This window comes from Elephas maximus, chromosome 6 (assembly GCF_024166365.1).
Source record: "Elephas maximus indicus isolate mEleMax1 chromosome 6, mEleMax1 primary haplotype, whole genome shotgun sequence".
Classification (NCBI taxonomy): Eukaryota; Metazoa; Chordata; class Mammalia; order Proboscidea; family Elephantidae; genus Elephas; species Elephas maximus.
In genome coordinates this window covers 99,374,594-99,400,141 of record NC_064824.1, presented here as the reverse complement: position 1 = coordinate 99,400,141, position 25,548 = coordinate 99,374,594, and the positions used below count along the sequence as shown (strand labels likewise).

Here is a 25,548-nt window from a genome sequence, read left to right as displayed (position 1 = left end):
TTTAGGCTTTCAGCCCAACTATCATGGTAATAACATTTTAAAGATGGGCAGACATAGATTTATCTAAAATGACAGATATTTATCTAAATTAGTAATATGGATTAAGTTTGTCATGTAATAAAAAACCAAACAAAACCCATTGCCGTCAGGTTGATTCTGACTCATAGCAACTCTCATAGCCACCAGACGCTATAAATTATTGATCTAATCTTTAAAGGCATTAGAATGTTAATCCTATGTTTGAAACCTGCTATTCTTTAAAATGTATTTTATTTTTGGGTAAATACTTCCACCTCAAATTCTTTAAGTTAACAAAATACTGCTGAAATGACTGGATTCATTTGTAAAAATACAACTTCTGGGTTATGAGAAGCCTAAAGACTTAAAAAAAAAAGGATTTACTGCAAAGATACCCACATAGCCTAAGAAATAAATTACTTTGTAAGTAATTAATTTTTCTGTTAACTAATTTGTGTTTGTGGAAAATGTGGTTTCTTATTTTACTGCTAGAAAAATATACCAGCAACCCGGGTGTGTTCTGTCTGGCACAATAAGTTTTTGTGGGTTGTGTTGCAGATAATCTAGATCATTGGATGAATTCAAGCAGACACTTAAAAACACATGTGCGCGCGCACACACACACACGATCGCTTCTCCTAGAGTAAGGGACATTGACTCCTAGAGTAAGAGACATTTCCTAGAAACCATCAGCCTTCTCTTCTTCCAATCTGGTCTCACACACCCATAAACAATTGCTATACACTCATTCTTACACCACAAAGTATTAATAAATGCAGAGCTTTAATATCTAGCACACGGATCCTTGACAAGTGATTTAATTTATTCATATTTTCAATCCTCACAAGAAACTGATCACCTTCTCTGGTATATGACTGCATTTCCTAAGGAAAATACAATGTAAAATAACTGAAAAAGGGCCCTGAGGATTGTGTGCTCTCCGATGGCAAAAAGCAAGGTGGTGTTGATTCCACCTTTTGGTCACTAAGCCAAAAGAAGGGATTCAAAGAATTGATTTGCGATCATTATTTTATTCAATGTGGCTTACCAAGGGAGGAAGACATTGTACCGTGGGCATGGCTCATGGCAGTTAAGGATTGGTTGGAGGCTTTGGATATTTTACTTCCTGAGTCTCTTCTAAACAGGTCACCAGGTAGTATCAGGGACCTGGGGGCTGTGGTGGGTATACAGTGCTGGAGCCAGCTCTCACCATCTCATGAGAGCCGGCCCTGCGCATCTCTTCCCATCTCCACGTTCAGAGACCTCCCTCAGTGACTTGAAATTAACCAAGGTGGAAGTATTTACACCATGGAAATTGGCATATGCTAATTTTCTCCCCAGGAGAGTGGTTGTTATTAGCATATTATTGGCTCTGGGGAATTCTAATAAACCTGAGAGTGTTTTGTGGTGGGGTGGATGATATTTTGAACAGATTTCTGAAAAAGGAGCACAGTCACTCTTGAGTTCTTGCAGGTTAATGAAAACTCCAATTATGTTCTGAAATCATGATAATGTACATTTTGAGGATATGCAAACTAAAACAAGACGTTTCGATTCTAAATTTCATTTCACTTTTTGGTAAAATTTACATCCCAAAACATAACGATGTATTTGTTACCGGAGAATGGCCTCGGTTCTTGTCTTCGGTGTAGGAAAGAATTCAAACACTGAGACAAATAGTGCCAAGGGAGCAGAGGTTTATTAGCAAGCAGAGGGTTAGTAGTAAAAATACACTTGACTAGCAAGCATCAAGCGGGCTACTCAGGTAGAGAAAGAATCTGAGTGCCCAGTAGTCGTTTTTTTTTTTTTTTAGGGTATTATACCCTTTTTGTCTCTTTATCTGTCTCTGTTAACATTTAAAAGCCAGGACAAGACCCCCTATGAAGACTATTTCTTTGGTTTAAGGTTTAATTACCAAGTTAGGGATCTTATCAAGTTAGGGACTTTATCACGTTAAGGACTTTATCAAATCAAAGACCCCTGTAAAGATCGTTTCCTTGGCTTAAAGTTTAACTATGTAGGGACCATCTTACTGAGGAATGTCACCAACCCCTGACTCTTCCTTTGTAGGGATTGTCTTATTGAGGATTGTCACCACTCCTTGCTTCTTCCTCTTCCCGAGTGCAAGCTCTCCCCCTCCCCCTTACATCTTTCCCTCCTCAAGTGCCATTCTCCCAAATCTTTGGGGTTGTTGAAGGTGGGTGGTCTATTTTCTATAGCTACTTCTTGCTGTCATTGGGGCGTAGAGCTGGCCCCAGGAGAGGCACTTGTTCCCTAATGGGGGGTTTGCTTGACTACAGGAGCCAAGGATGGAAGTGCTGGGCAGCTTGATACAAAGGGCTTTCAGGGCTTGTGTTATTTGATGATGTCTGAATTACAGCCATTTGTAACTGAAACTTTTGTAATCTGGAGGATACAAAATGAGTTAGTATTTTAAGGAGGCAGGGTCCAAACAGTAAAAGAAGAATCACAGACATTAAAGGGTCAAGGAGGCCTGTTGGTTTTGTATATACAGCCCATCTGCAAATCATCTGCCTGCCTCGGTGAGATTTAATCTTTCTCCCTGGGTGAGTGTTTGGTTGTCGATTATCATTATGTCTTTCTAACCCAAATCAAAGGTGAGTGTTAAGTTCTTAAATTTTTTTGTATAGTTGTTGGGGTCGTCAGAAAAACTTCCTGGCTCTGTTTTTAGTTTCCCTAAGTCCTGCATTGAAACGGGAACCTGTACCCTGACTGGTCCATTAGGGCCAGCCACTTTTTGAAGGAGGCACAGGTAAGGTGGTGAAGGTGTTGTGGGCGAGGAATTGGAGTAGGGAGGAGTAGGAGGAACTGACATTTCTTTAGTATTTAAGGATGGGGTTGCAGGGTTTGGGTCTAAGGTGTCTACTGTTTGGTTTGTAACAATGGTGAGAACTGTGGGGTCTATCTTACACTTTTTGCACAGTTCTGGATTTCCCTTAAGGCCATAAAAAACCTGGACATAAGGGACCTCTGTCCATTTGCCTTGCGTCTGGCAAAACAGATCTAGCTGAAGGATCATATGGTAATTCAAACTTCCCTGTTGTGGCCAAATCTGCCCATTTCTCAATTTATATTGAGGCCACGTGGTGTTACAAAAGACTAATCTCTTTCTCTTCAGGGTTTGAGGGTCAAACATGTCCCAGTTTTTCAGGATACATCCCATAGATGAGGCCAGTGGTACTGAGTTTTGGTTTCCCATCTGGAAAAGAACAGAGTGAGTCATGGGGGTAGGATGTCTCCTGTGCCCCTTATGTTAAATCCCTGCCCGGAGAAGGCATCCCTTCTCAGGCCTGGGCTTCCAGAATTAACTAGTCTTAGCCCGTACCTTAAGTTTCTTGCCTAGAAACTTTCTACTGCCTCTGTCTCAGGGGTCCTTGTTCTTGTCTATGTCTGTGGTCTTGGCGAGACATGAACCTGTATATTTCTTGATGTCCTTGTTCTGCCAAGAAACTAATTATTGCATACCCTGCTAGCCGTTTCTGGGTGGGGGGCCTTTGTGCCTCTGTCTGGAAAGCCTTCATTTTATTGGTAAACTTTACTATCCATTGAAGCTTGATTGACTTGCCCCCTGACATACCGCATAATCTTGGGGGTCCCTTGGAATTGGGCATAAGAGATGATACCCAAGGGGGGTAATCTTCTGTCCATACCCAAGGGGGGTAATCTTATTATTTTCTGGGCCCCTCCCTTCCTTTTCTCTGTAGAACCAGCAAACCCGTTCCTCATATTTGCCCCTCTCTGTACACTTTATGAATTTTTCCTGCACACTGAAAGAGGGAATCAGGGAACAGAAAGCTGTCATAAAGTTGACTCCTGTAGCCCACTTCTTTGTATACTCTCGGACATTCAAATTCTTTATAAGGGGGGTAACAGATATAACTTTAGTTAGCCTAATGAATAACCTTAAGATTCTTGATTCAATGAGGCAGACCAGAGTGTCCCTATTCATTCTTTTATAACATGAAAGCAGGAGGAGCTGATCAAGGAAAGGCCACCTGTGTTTAGCCTCACAATGGCGGTGTAAACAGGAAAGGTAGAGAGGTCCTTCACCAGAACAATTATCCCTTACCCTATCACAAATACAGCACTGATCCCTTTTACAAAGCACACACAGAGGATATAGATGTAAGTAGGTTAGCCAGAAGTTGGATAGGGCTGAGAGGTGCAAAAGGTAAATGGGTGACTGGTCCCATAAAGAGACTTGCTGACTTGGTATGACTATTGCTGAGGTCAGCAGAGGTCAGGTGTTTTTGTCGAAAATGTGCTGCTTTGTGAGCGGGACTCCTAGAGAGTGTGACCCCTCTAGACAGCCGGAGCTTCTTTTACGTGTCTTGCTTTCTCTCCTGATTGTCTAAGATGACGGATAAGGATATGGATGACCAATCCTTATGTGTGCTCCCTGGATGAGCCTGATTGTTAATTAAGTAAAGTTGGAGGTCCCTATGAGGCCCCTGCACGACTGCAGTTTCACCCAGACACCTCTGCTAAGCAGAGGGAGGAAGTGCCTCTTTTCTTCAGAGTCTGAAAGAGCCAGACACTCATTATTACCATATTCTTGTTAATAGTCAGACCAAGTACATACAAATCTTTCTAGCACCTCTCAGGCCTCTCTCTCAAGAAGAAACAAAACACACACACACACACACACACACACACACACACACACACACAAAGGTAGGGATACCTCAGCGCTGGGCTTGAAAGAAAGAGAGCCCCTGCTCTGAGGTGGACTCACCACTTTCTGGACGAATGAGGAGGAAGCTTGTTATCTGAGTCATGGCACCAGAATATGTTACTGGAGAATGGTCTTAGTTCTTGTCTTCAGTGTAGGAGAGAATTCAAACACTGAGACAAATAGTGCCAAGGGAGCAGAGGTTTATTAGCAAGCAGAGGGTTAGTAGTAAAAGTACAGTTGACTAGGAAGCGTCAAGTGGGCTACTCAGGTAGAGAAAGAATAAGAGTGCCCCATAGTCATTTTTTTTAGGGTATTATACCCTTTTTGTCCCTTTATCTGTCTCTGTTAACATTTAAAAGCCAGGACAAGACCTCCTATGAAGACTATTTCTTTGGCTTAAGGTTTAATTACCAAGTTAGGGATTTTATCAAGTTAAGTAAGGGCTTTATCAAATCAAAGACCCTGTAAAGATCATTTCCTTGGCTTAAAGTTTAACTATGTAGGGATCATCTTATTGAGGAATGTCACCACCCCCCTGTCTCTTCCTTTGTAGGGATTGTCTTATTGAGGAATGTCACCACCCCCTGCCTATTCCTCTTCCTGAGTACAAGCTCTCCCCTTCCCCCTTACATATTGACCTAAGCCACAGAGAATAATGAAAAGATGCTAAGATTATCCTGGACTATTAGGAGTCAACCTGTATTTTGCTCTGATTTAAAACTTAAAAGATCAATCATTTTGTATTTTTTCCTTTTTTAGAAAACATAGGATTAAGACACATGGATTGACCAAGGTGTAAATGTTGAAGGGTCATCTCTGGGGATCTAAAAAAGATCAAAAGAAGGAAGATAGTTGTTAAAAAAATGTTATTATATGAAAAAAGTTACTGTAACTCAGAAGACAAATTAGTGTTTTAAAATGAACAAGTCAATATCCATTTTATTTTTATCAAAATTATATAATTTTCATATTTCTTCCAATGCTTGAGTTATAAGTTTCCTTATTCTCATAAACTTCTGAGATTTGGGATAAGATGTATCTTGCCCAGAAACTCTGTAATTTCAAAGGCATAAAGTGAAATCTCATTTTTATACCAAAGACTTATTTAGGCTGCCGTAAGCGGTTCAACACATAAATGAGGAACACTCTCTGATGATAACTCTAGATGTATATTTAGCAGCTGGAAAACAGAGCTTTATTTTATTAGTGTGTGACTCACAAGCCATACCAAGGTATGCCAAATGACTTGATATTTTCATTTAAATTGTTATTAAATATAATTGGTTAACTATTAGTTTATTTAACATACTTCTGCATAATTGATTCGGCCAAGTAGCCAATCTATCTAACTTGGTTATTGAGGTATTGAAAATACCATACCAAGGGCCAAAGATGAAGAAATAAAACATTTTTGTCAGCTGCTGCAGTCTGAAATTGATAGAACATGCAATCGAGATGCATTGATAATTACTGGCGATTGGAATGCAAAAGTTGGAAACAAAGAAGAAGGATCAGTAGTTGGAAAATATGGCCTTGGTGATAGAAACAATGCCAGAGATCGAATGATAGAATTTTGCAAGACCGACGACTTCTTCATTGCAAATATCTTCTTTCACCAACGTAAACGGTGACTATACACATGGACCTCACCAGATGGAACACACAGAATTCAAATTGACTACATCTGTGGAAAGACGATGGAAAAGCTCAATGTCATCAGTTAGAACAAGGCCAGGGGCCGACTGTGGAACAGACCATCATTGCTCATATGCAAGTTCAAGCTGAAACTGAAGAAAATCAGAGCAAGTCCATGAGAGCCAAAACATGACCTTGAGTGTATCCCACCTGAATTTAGAGACCATCTCAAGAATAGATTTGACACATTGAACACTAGTGACTGAAGACCAAACAAGTTGTGGAATGACATCAAGGACATCATCCATGAAGAAAGCAAGAGGTCACTGAAAAGACAGGAAAGAAAGAAAAGACCAAGATGGATGTCAGAGGATACTCTGAAGCTTGACCTTGAGCGTCAAGCAGCTAAAGCAAAAAGAAGAATTGATGAAGTAAAAGAACTGAAGAGGAGATTTCAAAGGGCCTCTCAAGAAGACAAAGTAAAGTATTATAATGACATGTGCAAAGAGCTGGAGATGGAAAACCAAAAGGGAAGAACACCCTCGGCGTTCTTTCTCAAGCTGAAAGAACTGAAGAAAAAATTCAAGCCTCGAGTTGCAATAGTGAAAGATTCCATAGGGAAAATATTAAATGACGCAGGAACCATCAAAAGAAGATGGAAGGAATACACAGTCATTATACCAAAAAGAATTAGTTGATATTCAACCATTTCAAGAGGTGGCATATGATCAGGAACCGGTGGTACTGAAGGAAGAAGTCCAAGTTGCTCTGAAGGCATTGGTGAAAAATAAGGCTCCAGGAATTGATGGAATATCAATTGAGATGTTTCAACAAATGGATGCAGCCCTGGAGGTGCTCACTCGTCTATGCCAAGAAATATGGAAGACAGCTTCCTGGCCAACTGACTGGAAGAGATCCATATTTATGCCTATTCCCAAGAAAGGTGATCCAACTGAATGTGGAAATTATAGAACAATATCATTAATATCACACGCAAGCAAAATTTTGCTGAAGATCATTCAAAAACGGCTACAGCAGTATTTCGACAGGGAACTGCCAGAAATTCAGGCCAGTTTCAGAAGAGGACGTGGAACCAGGGATATCATTGCTGATGTCAGATGGATCCTGGCTGAAAGCAGAGGATGTTCACTTGTGTTTTATTGATTATGCAAAGGCATTTGACTGTGTGGATCATAACAAACTATGGATAACACTGCGAAGAATGGGAATTCCAGAACACTTAATTGTGCTCTTGAGGAACCTTCACATAGATCAGGAGGCAGTTGTTCAGACAGAACAAGGGGATACTGATTGGTTTAGAGTCAAGAAAGGTGTGCGTCAGGGTTGTATTCTTTTACCATACCTATTTAATCTGTATGCTGAACAAATAATATGAGAAGCTGGACTATATGAAGAAGAATGGGGCATCAGGATTGAAGAAAGACTCACTAACAACCTGCGTTATGCAGATGACACAACCTGGCTTGCTGAAAGTGAAGAGGACCTGAAGCACTTACTAATGAAGATCAAAGACCACAGACTTCAGTATGGACTACACCTCAACATAAAGAAAACAAAAATCCTCACAACTGGACCAATGAACAACATCATGATAAACGGAGAAAAGATTGAAGTTGTCAAGGATTTCATTTGACTTGGATCCACAATCAACAGCCATGGAAGCAGCAATCAAGAAATAAAAAGACGCATTGCATTGGGCAAATCTGCTGCAAAAGACCTCTTCAAAGTGTTGAAGAGCAAAGATGTCACCCTGAAGACTAAGGTATGCCTGACCCAGGCCATGGTATTTTCAATCACATCATATGTATGTGAAAGCTGGACAATGAATAAAGAAGACTGAAGAAGAGTTGAGGCCTTTGAATTATGGTGTTGGTGAAGAATATTGAATATACCATGGACTGCCAAAAGAATGAACAAATCTGTCTTGGAAGAAGTGCGGCCAGAATGCTCCTTAGAGGCAAAGATGGTGAGACTGCGTCTTACATACTTTGGACATGTCGTCAAGAGGGATCAGTCCCTGGAGAAGGACATCATGCTTGGCAGAGTACAGGGTCAGTGGAAAAGAGGAAGACCCTCAAAGAGGTGGATTGACACAGTGGCTGCAACAATGAGCTCAAGCATAACAACGATTGTAAGGATGGCGCAGGACCGGGCAGTGTTTCGTTCTGTTGTGCATAGGGTCGCTATGAGTCAGAACCCACTCGACGGCACCTAACAACAACAACAACACCAAGTGCATTTTGATAAAATATTTAGAGAGGTAATCTACCATGTCCACTTGGTATTAGACCATTAAATAAAATGATTAACACTGGCTTAGTTGAGCATGTTTTTCTTTACCGTCTGAAACAATTAAACCATCACTTAATGATGATGGTCATTCACTTTTCAGTTGTTTCGAGAAGAACACAGGAAGTGGCAAGTAGAGGCAAAATGAGAATTTTTTACTGAAAAAGATTAACCTGTCCTGTAATCTTTATAGGGTTGCTATGAGTCGCAATCGACTCAATGGCACTGGGTTTGGTTTTTTGTTTTGGTATCAAATCAATACCAAGCACCTAAAGTCAATGTAAGGGGTGGTTACAACAGGAACCTCACTTACCATATCAGTAAACTGGTCCACACAGGTCATCCTAATGAACTCAGGAGTCACTGGGCTACTCAGGGTGAAGGTCTTGGTCAGTCCCCTCTCTTTTCGGGCAGCAGTCACCGCATCATTTATGGCGAGCAACACGGAGCATCCCATGAACATTCCAGCCTCACCCAAGCCCTGAGAGAAAGGCAGAAGGGATGGTTCTTTTAGGACTAATTTACATACACACATAGAGAAAATAAAAATCCTAACAACTGGACCAATAAACAACTTCATGATAAATGGAGAAAATATTGAGGTTGTCAAGGATTTCATTTTACTTGGATCCACAATCAATGTCATAGAAGCAGCAGTCAAGAAATCAAGCGATGTATTGCATTGGGCAAATCTCCTGCAAAAGATCTCTTTAAAGTGTTGAAAAGCAAGGATATCACTTTGAGGACTAAGGTGTGCCTGACCTAAGCCATGGTATTTTCAGTCGCCTCATATGTACGGGAAACCTGGACAATGAATTACGAAGACTGAGGAAGAATTGATGTCTTTTAACGATGGTGTTGGCAAAGAGTATTGAATGCACCATGGATCGCCAGAAGAATGAACAAGTCTGTTTTGGAAGAAGCGCGGCCACAGTTCTCCTTGGAAGCAAGGATGGTGAGACTTTGTCTCAAGTACTTTGAACATGTTATCAAGAGGGACTAGTCCCTGGGGAAGGACATAATGCTTGGTAAAGTAGAGGGTCAGCAAAAAAGAGGAAGATGCTCAATGAGATGGATTGACACAGTGGTTGCAATAGTGCGCTCAAGCATAGTAACAATTGTGAGGATGGCAGTGTTTCGTTCTATGGTACACAAGGTTGTTATAAGTTGAACTGACTTGACAGCACCTAACAACAACTTATCCTTTTCAAATTTGTAATTCAGAAGAGTAAGAAAATTCTGGGGACTATTTCCTAAATTTTGAAACCAGAGGTCTTGAGTTCTTACCTTAGATGAGTAGATGGCTATAGGGTTTCGGGAACGCACCAAAGTGACATAGAACTCTTCTGGAATTTCAGTGACAGTGGGGATTTTGTAGTCATCTGGACCCCGAGAATAAAGCACACCTTCTGGGGAGTATTTCAGTTCTTCTGTGGTATACAATCCCATGCCTTGGATAAATGCTCCCTCAATCTACAGCCAAAAAGTTCACATAATAGTGGTTGAATAAACATTCCAGTATGAATGAAGATGGAGCTCTGAACCATAGTAAGCGATTCTTGAAAGCACCTCAATGGGCTTTATAAAGGGTCATTTGGATGTGGCACCTGCCACCTTACCTGGCCTCACTCCCAGCCTTTCTTCCCCAGGTGCCCTATACTTCAGATATCTGACACCAAAACACCAAACCACCCCATTGCCATCAAGTCAGTTCTGACTCATGGTGACTTCCATGTGTTACACAGTGGAACTGAGCTCCATAGGGTTTTCTTGGCTGTAATCTTTGTGGAAGCAGATGGCCAGGCCTTTCTTCCTAGGCACCTCTGGAAGAAGTGGGTTTGAACTGCCAACATTTCAGTTAGCAGCCAAGAACACACTGTTTATACCACCCAGGAGCCTTCACACTTGCCAGATTCCTGGTAATTCTCCAAACCCACCAGGCTGTTTCTCACCTCCAAGCTTTTGTAAATACAGTTTCTCCTGATTCTCTTCATCCGTCCCCACTTCACCTTATCCACCTGACAAACTCCTACACATCCTCCAAGTTCCGGCTGAAGAACTACCACCTCTCAGGAGCCTTTTTGATCCTCCTCTCCACCCCAGGTGGATTCAGGAGCTCCTCCCTCCAGACTCATGCACCTGAACATGCTCTCCATCACGGCGGCACACGTTTGGTTCATCTCTCCCTCTCTTCCTCCTTCCTACCAGTTTATAAGCATATCAAGACCTGGCCTTCTTGTATTCTGTGCTTTGTACCATGCCTAGTACATAGGTTCTCGAGAAACGTCTGCTGAATTAAATGAAAAAGAAGTGAAAATTAAGGAATATGGACTAGAATAAATGAAGCCAGGACACTGCAGTTTATTATAGCATCTGGATTTCTTTACTTCCGCTTTTAAATTATTATGGAGAGTAAGAGCAATGTTAAACAGGATGGGCTGGAAGAAATACCTATATTTATTAAAAGCCATGTTGTGTTCTATTTACAAGCTGTTTTGCTCTAGGGAAAAAGGTCCTTTATAAAAACGGTGTCTGCATGGATGTCAGGTCATAAATATTGTAGGGAGTTACAGTCTGTGTTTTATTGAGATACAAAATTTAGGAATACTTTAAGTAAATTTAAGAGCTAAATTTAAAATAACAATGCTTGTTTCTAAAGGAAAAGATTAAAACCCAAAGAGCCAGTCTAACTTCCTTCCAGTTTTCCTTCTTTTTCTGAGGGGGCAACGGTAGGATTTTCCTGACCACAATGTCTCCCTTTCCACCTTTGCTTAAGCAGCGAAGAGGCAGGAATAAGCTGGGAGCGGGGTGGGAGGAAGGAAGCGGCCTGTGGCAGCGGGAGCAGCATGCCCCGGGTGCCTGTGGGGTTAGCTGTATTTCTCAAAGTTTACAAGCTTAAGAACAATTTCAGGTGTGGATTAAATGTACAGAATCCAAGCTCCAGTCTAGCAAAGGTAGGATTAAGTCTGGGTCTGGGGTGGGCCCAGGAATCCATATTTTTAATAAATACTACGGATCCTTCTGTTGCAGGGAATTTGAGGTCCCCATTTTGAGATACACTGAGGGACCAATGAAATGGTTCCTTTATAATGTCTATCAGCCAAGTAAAAGGACTGGAGGTTTGAATCCAATCCAGAGGTGCCTCCAACGAAAGGCGAGGTGATCTATTCCCCCAAATCAGCCACTGAAAACCCTGTGGAGCACAGTGCTGTTCTGACACACATGGGTGCCGTGAGTCGGAGCTGACTGAACGGAAGCCGGCCCTGGTAGGGCTTAGGATGGTGGAGGGTGTGAGCAGGTGAAAGCACCACACGTCTGTCCAGATTTTGGTGCCAAGTTACTCCGTCTCACCAGACCCTCGCCACCGAAGGGCAAACGGTGGGCCGGCTGCCTTGGCCTCGCTTGGGCTGTGCTGTGCTGACGTGGCTGGTCTGTCGGCCATACTTTGAGTAACAAAAGTAAAAAAAAAAACAAAAACCCAAAACTACATCCACACAGCTGATTTTGGATGAGTTAGTTTTATTTATTTGTGAGATAAAAATTATAATTAAATTCAGCAAGAGGGCAAAAATTGTGTTTAAGCATTTGTGTTCCCCTTACATGTCTCTAAAGTGTGCAGCCGGTTTAAATTCAATATTTATGCGAATACTAAAGCAACTTTGGAGTCCCTGGCCAATGCAAACTGTTAACACGCTTGGTGGCTAACTGAAATGTGCCTTGGAAGACAGGCCTGATTTCTGCTTTTGAGGAATCGGTCAATGAAAACCCTGTGGAGCACAGTTCTACTCTGACACACATGGGGTCACCACGAGTCGAAGTCGACCCCACAGCGACTGTTTTTTAAATGAAACCTTATCATGTATCTTTATAATGTTCCCTAATTCGGAACATATTAATGTTCATTGAAGAAAAACTAGAAAGTACAGAGAATTATAAAGCAGAACAAATCACACATATTCCTGCCATACAAAGACAGCCATTGTTAATTTTGGGGGGGTTTTCTTCCAGTATTTTATCCGTATGTGTGTGTGTAATATAGAATATTTACTGAAGGACCCTTGCACTAAATATAAGCAAGGTTTGAAGGACTTTGGAAAATAATATCCTGAAAGAATAGCTGCTAAGTGGAACTGAGCAAAAGCCCCTGTGGGCTGGTTTGGGCATCACGCACCTGTCCAATGTCGAGGGCTGGGTTTATGCTGAAAGCAGCGTCCATGAATATGTCAGTCCTCCGAAGCTGTGCCAGGAGAAAAGATATGATGAAAAATAGTATTTATTTTAAATAGCTCTTTACTAGAATTATAGTTCTTCCCTGTTTCTTCCACTGGGAAGATTGAGTTGATAATCATTTACAGCATAGAAAACACATCGTGGGGTTTGGAGCTTGTGTTTACAGCATGAAGATGGGGAGTACAAAGGCCGCCCTTTACCTTATGAGCTCCAGTCAGACAGTCAACTTCAACCTCAGAGCAGACTGCTCCATAAACAAAATATGGAAATGCCTCGCCTTCCTCCTTCTCCCAGTCCATATTTGTCTCGTAGCCTCTGAGAGAAGAAATTAGGAGTGAGGAGACAAAGTGCTTTCCCCACTAAGGACCTGATTACCCCTCTATGCACTGGGTCCCAGAGATGGACACAGTAGAAGGGCCACCACGCTGTGGCTGCTGGTAGCGTCCACACCCCATGGCTGAAGACCTCCACCTTGTGGCAGTTCTTCCCTCCCTCTTCTGCTTGGGGGGCTGGGATCACGATTCTGAGAGAACCACTGCAGACACAGAAGAAGATCCATTGGTGTCTGACCCCTGCTAACCTTCAGTGCTCAGCTCCTGGGACAGGTCAGAGTGTGTGTAGATAACCATAGTGTCTCTCCTGGCTGGTCAATAGCTGCCGTCCCAAGGAGTCTCTGGCCGTCCCTCAGTCCCCTGGCCCTCCCGCAGAACCCCTTCCCCACGCCCATGATACAGTGACTCAAGTGTTCAGTACAGCTGAGCTCTGCTTAAACTGATCAGTGCTCTTCCTGTACTGGGTGCTGACAATTTTAAATGTCACTCTGCCTATGTGTGATTTAAGCCACAGTAAAAACATCCTTTACTTGAAATATCCAGTAGCGGAGAGACTGATGGATTCTTCAAAGGCTTTTGCAATCTGGAAAATATTAGTTACAAAGAAATATAAGTCTGGGGACAGTGATGAAAGATGCTTTCCCTGCTCGACTTGCCTCTTCTCCTTTGCACCAAGCTCTGCACGCACATTCACTTCAAGGGAGACTATGTAGAAGTTATAGGTCACGCTTTTCAAAAGGAGGGGCTTAAAGGCAGCTGCTAGCTGTGCTCTGGGACCCTGTTGTTTTTTGGGGGGGGGTTGCACTCCGTGAAGTTCGTTACTTTCTACCCTTTTAAGTTGGGGAGAGGGCTGTGACATATGTATGCACTTAAGTACACAGGTGCATGGGCGTGTGTGTATTTGTACCCTGCTTTGTTCCCAACGATTCTGATTAGCTATCTCACTATATGACTATATCGGCTTCCCTGCTGGAGCAAAGTATACAGGGATAGGGAATAACAATAATAATGATGGCAATTGTAATAATACTTATTAATCATAGAGTAAAAAACTCAGTTGCCGTTGAGTGGACTGTGACCCATGGCAACCCTATGTGTGTCAGAATAGAACTGCATTATATAGGGTTTTTCAGTGGTTGATTTTTTGGAAGTAGATTACCAGGCCTTTCTTCCAAGGTACCTCTGGGTGGACTTGAACCCCCAACCTTTTGGTTAGTAGTCCAGCTTGTTAATCATTTGCCCCACCCAGAGACTCCAGTCATAGAGTACTCCTTTGATATTAGAACTGCTATTATTTCCATTGTACAGATGAGAAAACCAAATCCTGAGGCACCGAGGGGGTAATAACTTGCCTCTCAGAGTCAGTAGTGACAGAGATGCAGCAGCAACCCCAGGGGCACTTTAGTCAAGAGCCCCCGCTATTATCATATTCTGTGAGAAATTAGGCTCTAAAAGTCAAGTTTGCATGAGCACAGATATTTCTTTTACCCTACTGGAACAGAAGAAGTGAATGTTAATAAATGGTTTGTTTCTTGAATAGACACCACCAAGCAGTCATCATTTAGGACTCCCACCCATCTGGATATATGCCCTTTTCTGGCAGGGATGATAAAGAGAACACTCACCCAGTCCTCCCATTTCCCCTTGGGGTTTTTCCTGATGACAGGCTGAAGGCGGGCCATAAGAATTTGGCAGGCATTCTAAAAAATAAATATTTCAAATCACATCAGAAAAAATGGCACAACATTAAATACTTATATCAACTGAAATATGGGCTGCTAAATTTAAGAATCTGTTTCCTACTTCTCTAGGTAGGGTTTCTTAAACTTGAGTAGTGTCTGGAAACCCACCGAAGGGAAAAAAAATATACTTGTGGACCCTGCAGAGTTGACTTAAAATTATTTTTATTATGATGTTATTTAAATATGTGCTAACATAAAGCTAGGTAGAGTTGCCTTAGGGTTATAACTGTTTCATAAAACAAAATGACAAAGCATGCAAACCAGACTGTATACCAACAAAACTCAAAACGACTTTAATTGATTGATGATGTTGTGTTTCTGAAGCTAAACCACGGCTTGGAATGTGGAAATAGTATTGACAGACTCTTTAGAGTTCAGCATGCCTGTTGCTTGCCAGTTGACGGGTAACTTCTCGTCACTCTTACTTGGATTGCCACGAGATCTTTGGTTGCACTGTATACCTTGCCATCATCGGCTCCTCACCGAGCAAGAAAACATCATTTATGTATTAAGTCCCTCTCTGCTCTTTTCTTGTCTTGCCACAAAGCCCCCTTCTTGGTCTCAAATGTGGACAGAGAGATCTTATGGTAATAGTCCACTTATAAAGTAATCATTCTTTGTAATAAGCACTCAATAAAATGTGCTTATTTTAATTCTTTAAAAATTGTCACTGAAACTAACATTGAAAATTTCTGTGGTCAATTCTTGGACCCCTGAGAATATGCCTGCTGATCCCTGGGTGTCAGTGAGCCCCAGCTTGACTTTCACTCTTAATTTAAATACAAAACCACTTACACCTCTGCTCTCGCTGGTATCATCTCAGCCTCAGAATGCCCCACATTCTGCCTCTTGGCCTCTGTCTCTTCTGTCATCTCCTTTTTGGGAAACGGTCTGTGGCTTCCCATATGTAAGGGAGATACCTGTTTTCATTCCAAGGATGGATTAAACAGTAAGCACGGTAAGCACCGGCTTGCATTGAGCAAGGTATGCACGGGTTTGTATTTACTTGCTAATCTGTGATGAACAATTTCACAGGGGTTTCACCACATCATTGATACAGGTGCAGATTGGGGGAAAGAGAGTTGGGCACGTGCATACCTAATTTACTGGGTAATCCAGCCCTGCATAAGACCCATCTATGCTGGTTCATTCAGTTTTCTATCATTGACCTCATTACAAATGGATGCCTTCCACAAGAGCGCCACATACAAGGCAAACATACATCCTAGAGCTCCCACGCCTGTCCAAATACCAGATATTCTTCCTGTCATCACGCTTTGACTACTACACTATTGTGTATAACTTTAGACTTGACAGTTCAATGGCCTCCTGAGATAAGTTTGCCTTTTAAGATAGTAAGACATTGCAGTGAACATTTGTCATTCTCCTGGGACCTTCTGAACCTCTTCCTTTGTTTGCAGACTTCTCTCACCTGTATTTCTTGGTAGGGCTGTGTGTTAGTCATCTAGTGCTGCTATAATAGAAATACCACAAGTAGATAGCTTTAACAAAGAGAAATATTCTCACAGTCCAGTAGGCTAGAAGTCCAAATTCAGGGTGTCAGCTTCAGGAGAAGGCTTTCTCTCTTCGTTGGCCTTCTCATCAATATTCCCCCAGACTAGGAGCTTCTTTGCTCAGGAATCCTGGGTCCAAAGGACACGCTCTGCTCCCCGGCACTGCTTTCTTGGTGGTAAGAGGTACCCTGTCTCTCTGCTCCCTTCTTTCTTTTATGTCTTAAGAGATTGCCTCAAGACACAATCCAATCTTGTAGGTTGAGTTCTGCCTCACTAACACAATTGCCACCCATTCTCCCTCATTAACATCATAGAGGCAGGATTTACAACACACAGGAAAATCACACAATACCGGGAATCATGGCCTAGCCCAGTTGATACACTTGGTTTTTTTTGTGGGGGACATAATTCAATCCATGACAGATTGTCTCCTCCTGTTGGAAATTCAAATGCCAGGTACTTGTTTTTCTAGCTTCTCCTCCTTTACAGAGAATTTCAAGCTAAACTGGAGAGAATAGTATAACCCCTTCCCCTCTTCCCCATTATCTAACTTCAACAATTTATCATCTATCTCCCCAAGATAGACGATCTTAGGTGGGGTGGTACAAGGTTCCTTCCAGCACTGACATCGGGTGACTGTGAGAAATGGAAAGAAAAGTCACCTGCACGGCCTTCCCGTTGATGTCTGTAGCCATGGACCCTGCTGTGAAGGAGGCATTGGGCACGGTGATTGTGCTGGTTTCAGACAAGTGTATGTATGACTGGGGGATGTTCAGTTCTCGACTAGCCACCTGCAAGAAGTAGAAGAGAAGTAACATTTATTTCATTGATCTCAAGCCCCTAAATGGAATGCCTTTAAATTCTTTTTTAGAACTTATAAAACCTGGCTATCCTCCTAATGGGGGCAGTGGTGAATTCTTGCCTTCCATGTGGGAGACTTGGGTTTGATTCCTAGCCAATGCACCTCATGTGCAGCCACCACCCATCCATCAGTGGAGGCTTGTGTGTTGCTATGATGCTGAACAGGTTTCAGCAGAGCTTCCAGACTAAGACTAGGAAGAAAGGCCTGGTGATCCGCTTCTGAAAATCAGCCAGTGAAAACCCTATGGATCACAACAGTCTGATCCAGTTGTGTATGGAGTTGCCATTGTAAGGGGGAGGGGGAGAGCTTGTACTCAGGAAGAGGAAGAGGCAGGGGGTGGTGACATTCCTCAATAAGACAATCCCTACAAAGGAAGAGACAGGGGGTGGTGACATTCCTCAATAAGATGGTCCCTACATAGTTAAACTTTAAGCCAAGGAAATGATCTTTACAGGGGTCTTTGATTTGATAAAGTCCTTAACTTGATAAAGTCCCTAACTTGGTAATTAAACCTTAAGCCAAAGAAATAGTCTTCATAGGGGGTCTTGTCCTGGCTTTTAAATGTTAACAGAGACAGATAAAGAGACAAAAAGGGTATAATACCCTAAAAAAAAAAAAACGACTATGGTGCACTCAGATTCTTTCTCTACCTGAGTAGCCCACTTGACGCTTCCTAGTCAACTGTACTTTTACTACTAACCCTCTGCTTGCTAATAAACCTCTGCTCACTTGGTACTATTTGTCTCAGTGTTTGAATTCTTTCCTACACTGAAGGCAAGAACCGAGGCCATTCTCCGGTAACACCATGAGTTGGGGCTGACTTGATTGTAGTTAGCAACTGCCAAACATTTAAGATAGCATCCTTGGGTTTTGTATGTAGATTGATGTGCTTGAAAATTTTAAACCACATTGTAAAAGATGCACTCCTTTTTTGTAGGTTGCCAGCCTAACTCTTTTGTGCTTTCTTTTATAGCAGTTTATAGAAGCCAGGTGACAGTATGGTCACTCTGGGACATTTAGTTCAGTATGACATGTGATACCTGGAGGTAAGCTCAAGGCCTTGGTCTTACTCTTCCACCTTCATCTTCTCATGGTAAATAGACAGCTCAGCAGATGACATTGTATGCCTGTCTGTCTGTCTGCAGTTTCCTTTGTGGGACATTTTGCTGACATAATGATTTTATTGGAAAGTAAGCAAGACATTTTCAAAGAAGGGCCTGTGGACTTTTGTGATTTCCTAATTCCAAGTACACTATTAAATAATATTCTTTCCTTAATGAAAGTATCTTCTAACTCTCATTGGGAGTGTAGGTTTATTTCCCACATATTTTTCATTCAAATGTCATATTCAACAAATTTTTATTTCGCATTAAAAAAAAAAAAAGGGAAACTTTTCTATCACAAATATCTCTTGCTCTGCCAGCAGTTTAAAAACACTCCTTTGAATTAGCACGTGTAATGGCAGGTCCCGTGGAGTTCCTAAACAGATCAGGAACTCTGAGAACACGATTTCTCATCCTATTAAATGTATTTGTTTCTTCTAATTGAGTATTTGAATTAACACACATTACTTCGAGCAGCTGCTATAAAGCTTGAGAGCATTGTATCTTTTAAAGCTGGAATCATATTTTTCAGAAGACTTACGGGCTTTTTTTTAAATTGTGCTAAAAATATAACACAACATTTGAAAATTCGACCATTTTTACATGTACAGTTCAATGACATTAATTACATTCATCATGCTGTGCTACCATGACCACTATCCTTTTCCAAATTATTCTGTCATTAACAGAAGCTCAGGGCCCCTGAGCAATGGTTTCCCCTCTTCCCCTCCCTGCCACCCCAGGTGACCACTAATAAGCTTTGGACTGTGTACATTTGCCTATTTTATATAAGTGGGATCATACAGTGTTTGTTCTTTTGTGATGGGCTTAGAACCATGCCCACCACAAAAGGACACTATACATGGGAGGAATAATATATTTTCTAAATTTTAACACCTCCCTCCCACACTTCCCTCCATTTTTACATTCCTGAAATGAAGATAAGTCTTACAATTGATCTATACATTTACTGTGATGGTCTTTCCCCTGCTCAGCAAGAAAAAAAGCTGTTTGATTGTAAGAGGCTATGTTCTACAGTGGAGAAGGTGGACACTTACCTGACACATTTTGGTGTAAAGGCCTTGTCCCAGTTCGCAGCCACCATGAGTCACCAAGACAGAGCCATCTAGATAGATGTGGACTAGAGCAGCCGCCTGGAGGGAAATAATTATAATGCCAGTTTGGAAACTAATACAGCCAAATGTTGCTGTGAGTTTAGCTGAGGTTGTCAGACAAATGATTTTGTTCACTGAACCAATCTCTTATTTTTTATACTACAGAAGAGAGACATTATCTATGGCTATGTCAGATAATTCCTTTCAATAAAGCCTTGAAAATAATCAATGTAGATCTATGAATGGGGTGTCATCTCCCTCCCCACCAGAGTTGTCTGCCTTCTGGAGGCCTTGATGTGGCTACCTCTCCAAAGTCCCAACCTGCATGACATTTTATTATCCTGCCCTCTCTGGACATGGAAATTCATGTTAAAGGAAATGGAACCTGCATCAGTAAATTTCCAGGCATAACCTCTCCGGGATACTAGAGGAGCTGGAAGAACCTTGAGATATTTTAATGGTCTCTGTTATGGATTGGGAAACCCTGGAGGCATAGTGGTTAAGTGCTACGGCTGCTAACCAAAGGGTCGGCAGTTCGAATCCACCAGGCACTCTTTGGAAACTCTATGGGGCAGTTCTACTCTGTCCTATAGGGTCGGTAGGAGCTGGAATCCACTCGATGGCACTGGGTTTGGCTTGTTTGGTTTTGTTATGGATTGAATTGTGTCCCCCAAATTTTCATCTCTGTGGCAATCTAACAAGAGTGGTTGATGACCATGTACAAAGGAGCATTGCCACAAGCTTTCAGAGCCCATGTGAGGTTTTATGTTAATGATTGTGTAAGTAGTACCCAGGAGGACTACTTCAATTGGTGCAGCATAGTAGAGACAAGAGGTGGGACAGAGAACCATCACACCATACACAGGCATTTAGGAGAAAGACTTCAAAATGACTTTGAGTCAGGACCTCCATCACTGTAAGTGGGGATTTAGTTTTAGAAAAGCAATACCATCCATCACATTACATGAACCTCGCTCTTTTAAATATTACTGGCACCTATACTACTATTTTTTATTTCATTTACCAATTTGTGTGTAACTAAGGCATAAAAGCTATAAGTTTATTCTTTGTTTTAAGGTTATACAAAGTTAAATAATAGTAAAATAAATAATTTAAGCAACCATTGAGAGTCCACAAGAAAGTTTTCTTTTTTTTTTTTTTTAGTGGCACAGTGGTTAAAAGCTATGGTTGCTAACCAAAAGGTCAGCAGTTCGAATCCACCAGGTGCTCCTTGTAACCCTATGGGGGCAGTTCTACTGTGTACTATAGTGTCGGTATGAGTCAGAATCAACTCAATGGCAATGGGTTTGGTTTTTGGTTTGGGTGTGTTATCTGGCATTTCCTAGGTGGTGCAAATGGTTAATGTGCTATACTGCTGACAGAAAGGTTGGCAGTTCAAATCCACCCAGAGGTACCTCAGAAGAAAGGCTTAATAATTTGCTTCCGAAAAATCAGCCACTGAAAACCCCATGGAGCACATTACTAATCTGACACATGAGTCAGAGTTGACTTGATGGCAGCTGGTTTAAACTGTGTGTGATTCAGGCTTGAGAAACGTTGTTGTTAGGTGCTGCTGAGTTAGTTCCAACTCATAGTGACCCCATGTACATCAGAAGGAAACACTGCCCCCGGTCCTGCAGTTGTTCCTGTGTTTGAGCCCATTGTTGCAGCCACATTGCAGCCACATTGAGAAATACCACCAGGGTGAAGCACTAAGCATCTCCTCCAAGTTGTGCTGTGCTCCTGGCTTCCCCATCTCTCCCTCTCATTTTGCTGCCCACCTTGTTAGTAGACTCTGAGGATGGGTGCCTAGGAGAGAGAGTTTTGGTAAGAGATCCCTAGGGCATATCTCATTCATACCATACAGGAAGCCTGTTTTCTTTTCTTTGCATCGGTTGGCTATGGGGACATTTCAGAGATTGATCAGGGAATAAATAAGAGTTAGAAACAGAACTTCATGAAAACCATTTATAGTAAAACTAAAAAGGAGGCACAGTAGTCACCTAGCCTAATTTAAAAAAAGCCTAATTAAAAAAAACCCTAATATAGTAGCTAAATTTCTGTGTGAAGGGGGTAGCTTTATCTGTCCTCAGGTGTTTTTGAAAGCTCTGTCTTCAAATGATCCTACTGATGTCACCAAAAACTTAGGAAGGAGAGAAGGAGGAGGTTCTCTTGTTTCCCCCAGCTCTCTCAGAGATTTGAAATTTGACCCCAAACTCCAGTGCTCATGTTTGGGGTCCTGCCACTCAAGGCCAAACTCCCTGGGGCTGAACCTTTCTGAGGTTCTCGATACTAGAGCTCCCTTGATATCTGTGGTCCCCAGTTCTTGCCTAAACCATTTATGTTTCCTGTCGCAGGAAGCTGCCCCAGTGTCTTCTCTCTTCCCAGAGGGGACTATCCCTAGCTGTACACAAGTGTCCTTTCAGACAGCCAGTTATTTGGAAAGGGCTTTTGTTGAGAAGACATCTCTCTCAACCTCACCTGATTGTAGTAGGTCACGGGAACGCCAATGGTAAATTTCATGGGGACTACAGCAAGCCCTCTCTTCTTCCAGTAATTCTCTTTGTTAAATTCCTCTGCAGCCTGTTTCCTAGCATAGAATGCAGATTTCTCCAGACATTCTTTCCAGCATCTTCGCAAGGGCTCTGGATTAAATGTCTGCTTATGTGCTGTTTTGGTAGTTCTTTTATACATGTTTATTTCTTTAACCTGAAAGAGGAGAAGATAAAATGTATTTTAAGGATACATGCTTGTTCTATATGTGGAGCATACGTTTTGTTACATACCTGATATGAAGGAAGCCTTTTTAAAAACAGAAACAATTCAAATGGCTATAAATATGCAAAGAAGCCGTGGTGGTGCGAGTGGTCAAGTGCTTGGCCGCTAACAGAAGGTTGGTGGTTTGAACCCCCTCAGTGGCTCCACAGGAGAAAGACCTAGAGATCCGCCCGCATAAGGATTATAGCTAAGAAAACCTTATGGGCACTTCTACTCTGTCTCATGGAGTCTCTGAGTTGGATTCAACTCAATGGCACCCAACAACAACATAAATATGCAAGTGCAAGTATATACCCTATAAACACGATAACAATAATAATGATAGAAACTATTATTGCACACTTCATATGCTCCAGGCTCTAGGCTAAGTGTGTTATTACAATTAAACTTTATAATAACTCTGAGGAATATAAAGTACAATTATTGGTGCTGTTACAAGTTTTGTAGGTGGTGAGACAGAATTCTCTTGATCCGAAATACAAATCTTTTACTCCTACACCAAAACCAAAAACCAAACCCATTGCCATCGAGTTGATTCCGACTCACAGTTGAGTTGGAATAGCAACCCTGTAGAACAGAGTAGAACTGTCCCATAGGGTTTCCAAGGAGTGGCTGGTGAATTTGAACTGCTGACGTTTTCGTTAGTAGCCAAGCTCTTAACCACTGCACCACCAGGGCTACACAGTGGTGCCTTAATCTTAACTGTTCTCAAAATGAGCTCCACAAAGGCCTGAACTGTGGTAGGAAGTTGGCACAAATGTCCGCAATTATTCTGCTCCCTGTTTTCACACTCTTGGGTGGTATCACACTGACTAGCTTTGACCAATAGCACAATACGTATGTGAAGTGATGTAAGCAAAGACTTGAAAAGTGCTTGTGCATTAGGGTTTGCCATATTCTTGCTGTTCTTGGGAACTCTGTCACCACCACCATGTGAACAAGTCTGGGCAAGTCTACTGAAGGATGAGAGCAGCAGAGATGAGCCTTCCTAGCTCAGGTACTTTCTAGACTAAACAGATGATAATCACTAGTCGTATAAGGGAAGCCATTTCAGACCATAAAGCTCCAGTTGAGCTGCCCTAGACCAGAAAAACTACCCAGCTGACCCTCAGGGTCATAAAAAATACTATGCTGTTTTTAAGCCACTAAGTTTTGTGGTGATTTGTTATGCAGCAAAAGCTAACTGATACATGGATGATGTACTTTCTTTATTTGAATCCACTGATATGATGCCACATGTAGATACTCAGGAAACCCTGGTGGTGTAGTGGTTAAGAGCTACGGCTGCAAACCAAAAAGGATGGCAGTTCGGATTCACCAGGTGCTCCTCGGAAACCCTATGGGGCAGTTCTAGTCTGTCCTATAGGGTCACTCTGAGTTGGAATCAACTTGACAACAATGGGTTTTTGGTTTTTTGGGTTGGTGCTCAAGATATATTTGAATGCCAGGTGCCAGAGGGGCCAGGTGTCAGAGTTACCAGGTGTCAGAGTTGAATGTCAGAGGCCAGCATGCCAATGATGTTAGAGTTTTGTTGGGGAGTTCTGATTGATTACCTCCTCCGGGAGTAAGTTACATTGGGATGCCACTGCTGTTACGTAGGCTTCGACTACCACTGTAGCTTGGGGGAAGCCAAATCCTCGAAAGGCAGTGTTGGATGGCAAATTGGTTTTGCAAGCTCTACCCCGGCACCGGAAATGAGGAATATAATATGCATTTTCAGATTTCAGCACAATGAACTCCACTACCTGAGTGAAAACAAAACAAGATATTTGTCAAACATTCAAGACCACTTATCTGAATTTTATCTCTAACTTGAATTCTTCACAAAATTCATCTAATTTGTAAGACAAATATTCAAGCAAATAAAGTGTGCCACATGCAGCTCTACTGGTAACCTTTGGGAAAGGCATATTTCACAATTACCATCTCAGACTCATCAGGAGTGCATCCGCCATTGACATAATATTCAACATCAGCCGCTTTGATCACACCATTGTTCATGAATCCAATCTGCAAAATGATAACAGGTAAGACAATTTTCTCAATAGTCCTTCTTTGCAAACACATCTGATCACAGCTGTCAATCTATCCAGCCAGTGCACATGATTTGATGTGACATCAATGGCCAGAAGGATAGTAAGGATGATGGCCAAGCTGAACATGGTCCCACTAGATGGTTCTGGCAGGTTTTAGGCAGTGTCCAAACATGACTTTCAGGTGGTAAGGAATTTAGTAATTGTTTTTATTACTGGTTGGTTAACAGTGGACAATACTTTGGGCAGTTTGCTAGAATTTTTGCTCTCACTTACTTTGTATTTCCCGAGAAGTGGATGGCGGCCAGCAGTTATCAGCATGTCATCACCACGCTCTAGAATAAACCGGATTGGACGGCCAGTCCTACAGGAAATGACTGTTAGTATGCTGGGTACTTCGGAAAGTTGTGATGATTTAGAAATGGGGAAGGGGACTTGAGATAATCTAGCTTAGTGGTTTTCAATGGGAGTAGTAACATGCCATAAGTGACATTTTGGAAATTTGTGGAGGCATTTTAAACCTGTTTTATTATTATTCTGGTTTAGTCATACCTGAGCTTTTATAGATTGAAGTCATATTATCTGGTTATAAATTACTTTTATTTCTTTTTTACATTACATTAAGACATTGTATGATTATTTTACAATTACATGAATCAGTAAAATATATTAGGAGTCTTGGTGGTGCAGAGGTTAAGCACTCGGCTGCAAACTGAAAGGTTGGCAGTTCGAAGCCGCCAGCCACTCCACTGGAGAAAGATGTGGTAGTTTGCGTCCATAAAGATTACAGCCTTGGACACCCTATGGGGCAGTTTTCCTCTGTCCTACAGGGTCACTGTGAGTCAGAATTGACTCGATGACAGTGGGTTTTAGGTTATATTACTATGAATTTCACTTTGGGATAGTAAAAAGGGCATTAAAATATTTTCCATAAAGGGGTGTTGAGGCTGAAAGGCTTGGGAACTTATGCTCTGTCTAGTAGCTCAATCCTTGCATTCAGTCTTCCCTTTCATAAAATTTCTATCAAGGAGTCCTCTGGATTTTGATGGAATGTTCCCAGTGCCTGAAAAATTGCTACATACAAAACAGTCTTTTCTATTGTTGGGAAGCACCAATGAGCTAAGACAATCACACTTTATCTTCTTGCAGCAGTAGCCTGGGCTGTGTTAAGTTTGTGCTG

General features: G+C 41.8%; 1 protein-coding gene across 3 annotated transcripts in view; it reads right to left on the bottom strand.

Moving 5' to 3' along the window:
* Nucleotides 1–1,376: 1,376 nt before the first annotated feature.
* The window catches only part of LOC126077962 (aldehyde oxidase 4-like), an 88,299-nt gene continuing 64,127 nt past the window's right edge, over nucleotides 1,377–25,548 (bottom strand). For 2 of the 3 annotated variants that reach the window (XM_049887767.1, XM_049887769.1), the window contains exons 23-35: nucleotides 24,645–24,732; nucleotides 24,259–24,345; nucleotides 23,889–24,080; nucleotides 22,039–22,266; nucleotides 19,501–19,596; nucleotides 17,140–17,268; nucleotides 14,847–14,921; nucleotides 13,752–13,804; nucleotides 13,090–13,204; nucleotides 12,831–12,896; nucleotides 9,947–10,132; nucleotides 8,973–9,140; nucleotides 1,377–5,538 (exon numbers count right to left, since the gene is read on the bottom strand). In XM_049887767.1, the coding sequence (XP_049743724.1) occupies nucleotides 5,485–5,538; nucleotides 8,973–9,140; nucleotides 9,947–10,132; nucleotides 12,831–12,896; nucleotides 13,090–13,204; nucleotides 13,752–13,804; nucleotides 14,847–14,921; nucleotides 17,140–17,268; nucleotides 19,501–19,596; nucleotides 22,039–22,266; nucleotides 23,889–24,080; nucleotides 24,259–24,345; nucleotides 24,645–24,732 (1,537 nt within the window). In that variant the 3' untranslated portion in view covers nucleotides 1,377–5,484. Of the gene's footprint in view, nucleotides 5,539–6,815; nucleotides 9,141–9,946; nucleotides 10,133–12,830; nucleotides 12,897–13,089; nucleotides 13,205–13,751; nucleotides 13,805–14,846; nucleotides 14,922–17,139; nucleotides 17,269–19,500; nucleotides 19,597–22,038; nucleotides 22,267–23,888; nucleotides 24,081–24,258; nucleotides 24,346–24,644; nucleotides 24,733–25,548 lie in introns of those variants that run through there. The other variant, XM_049887768.1, reaches the window with a different exon arrangement.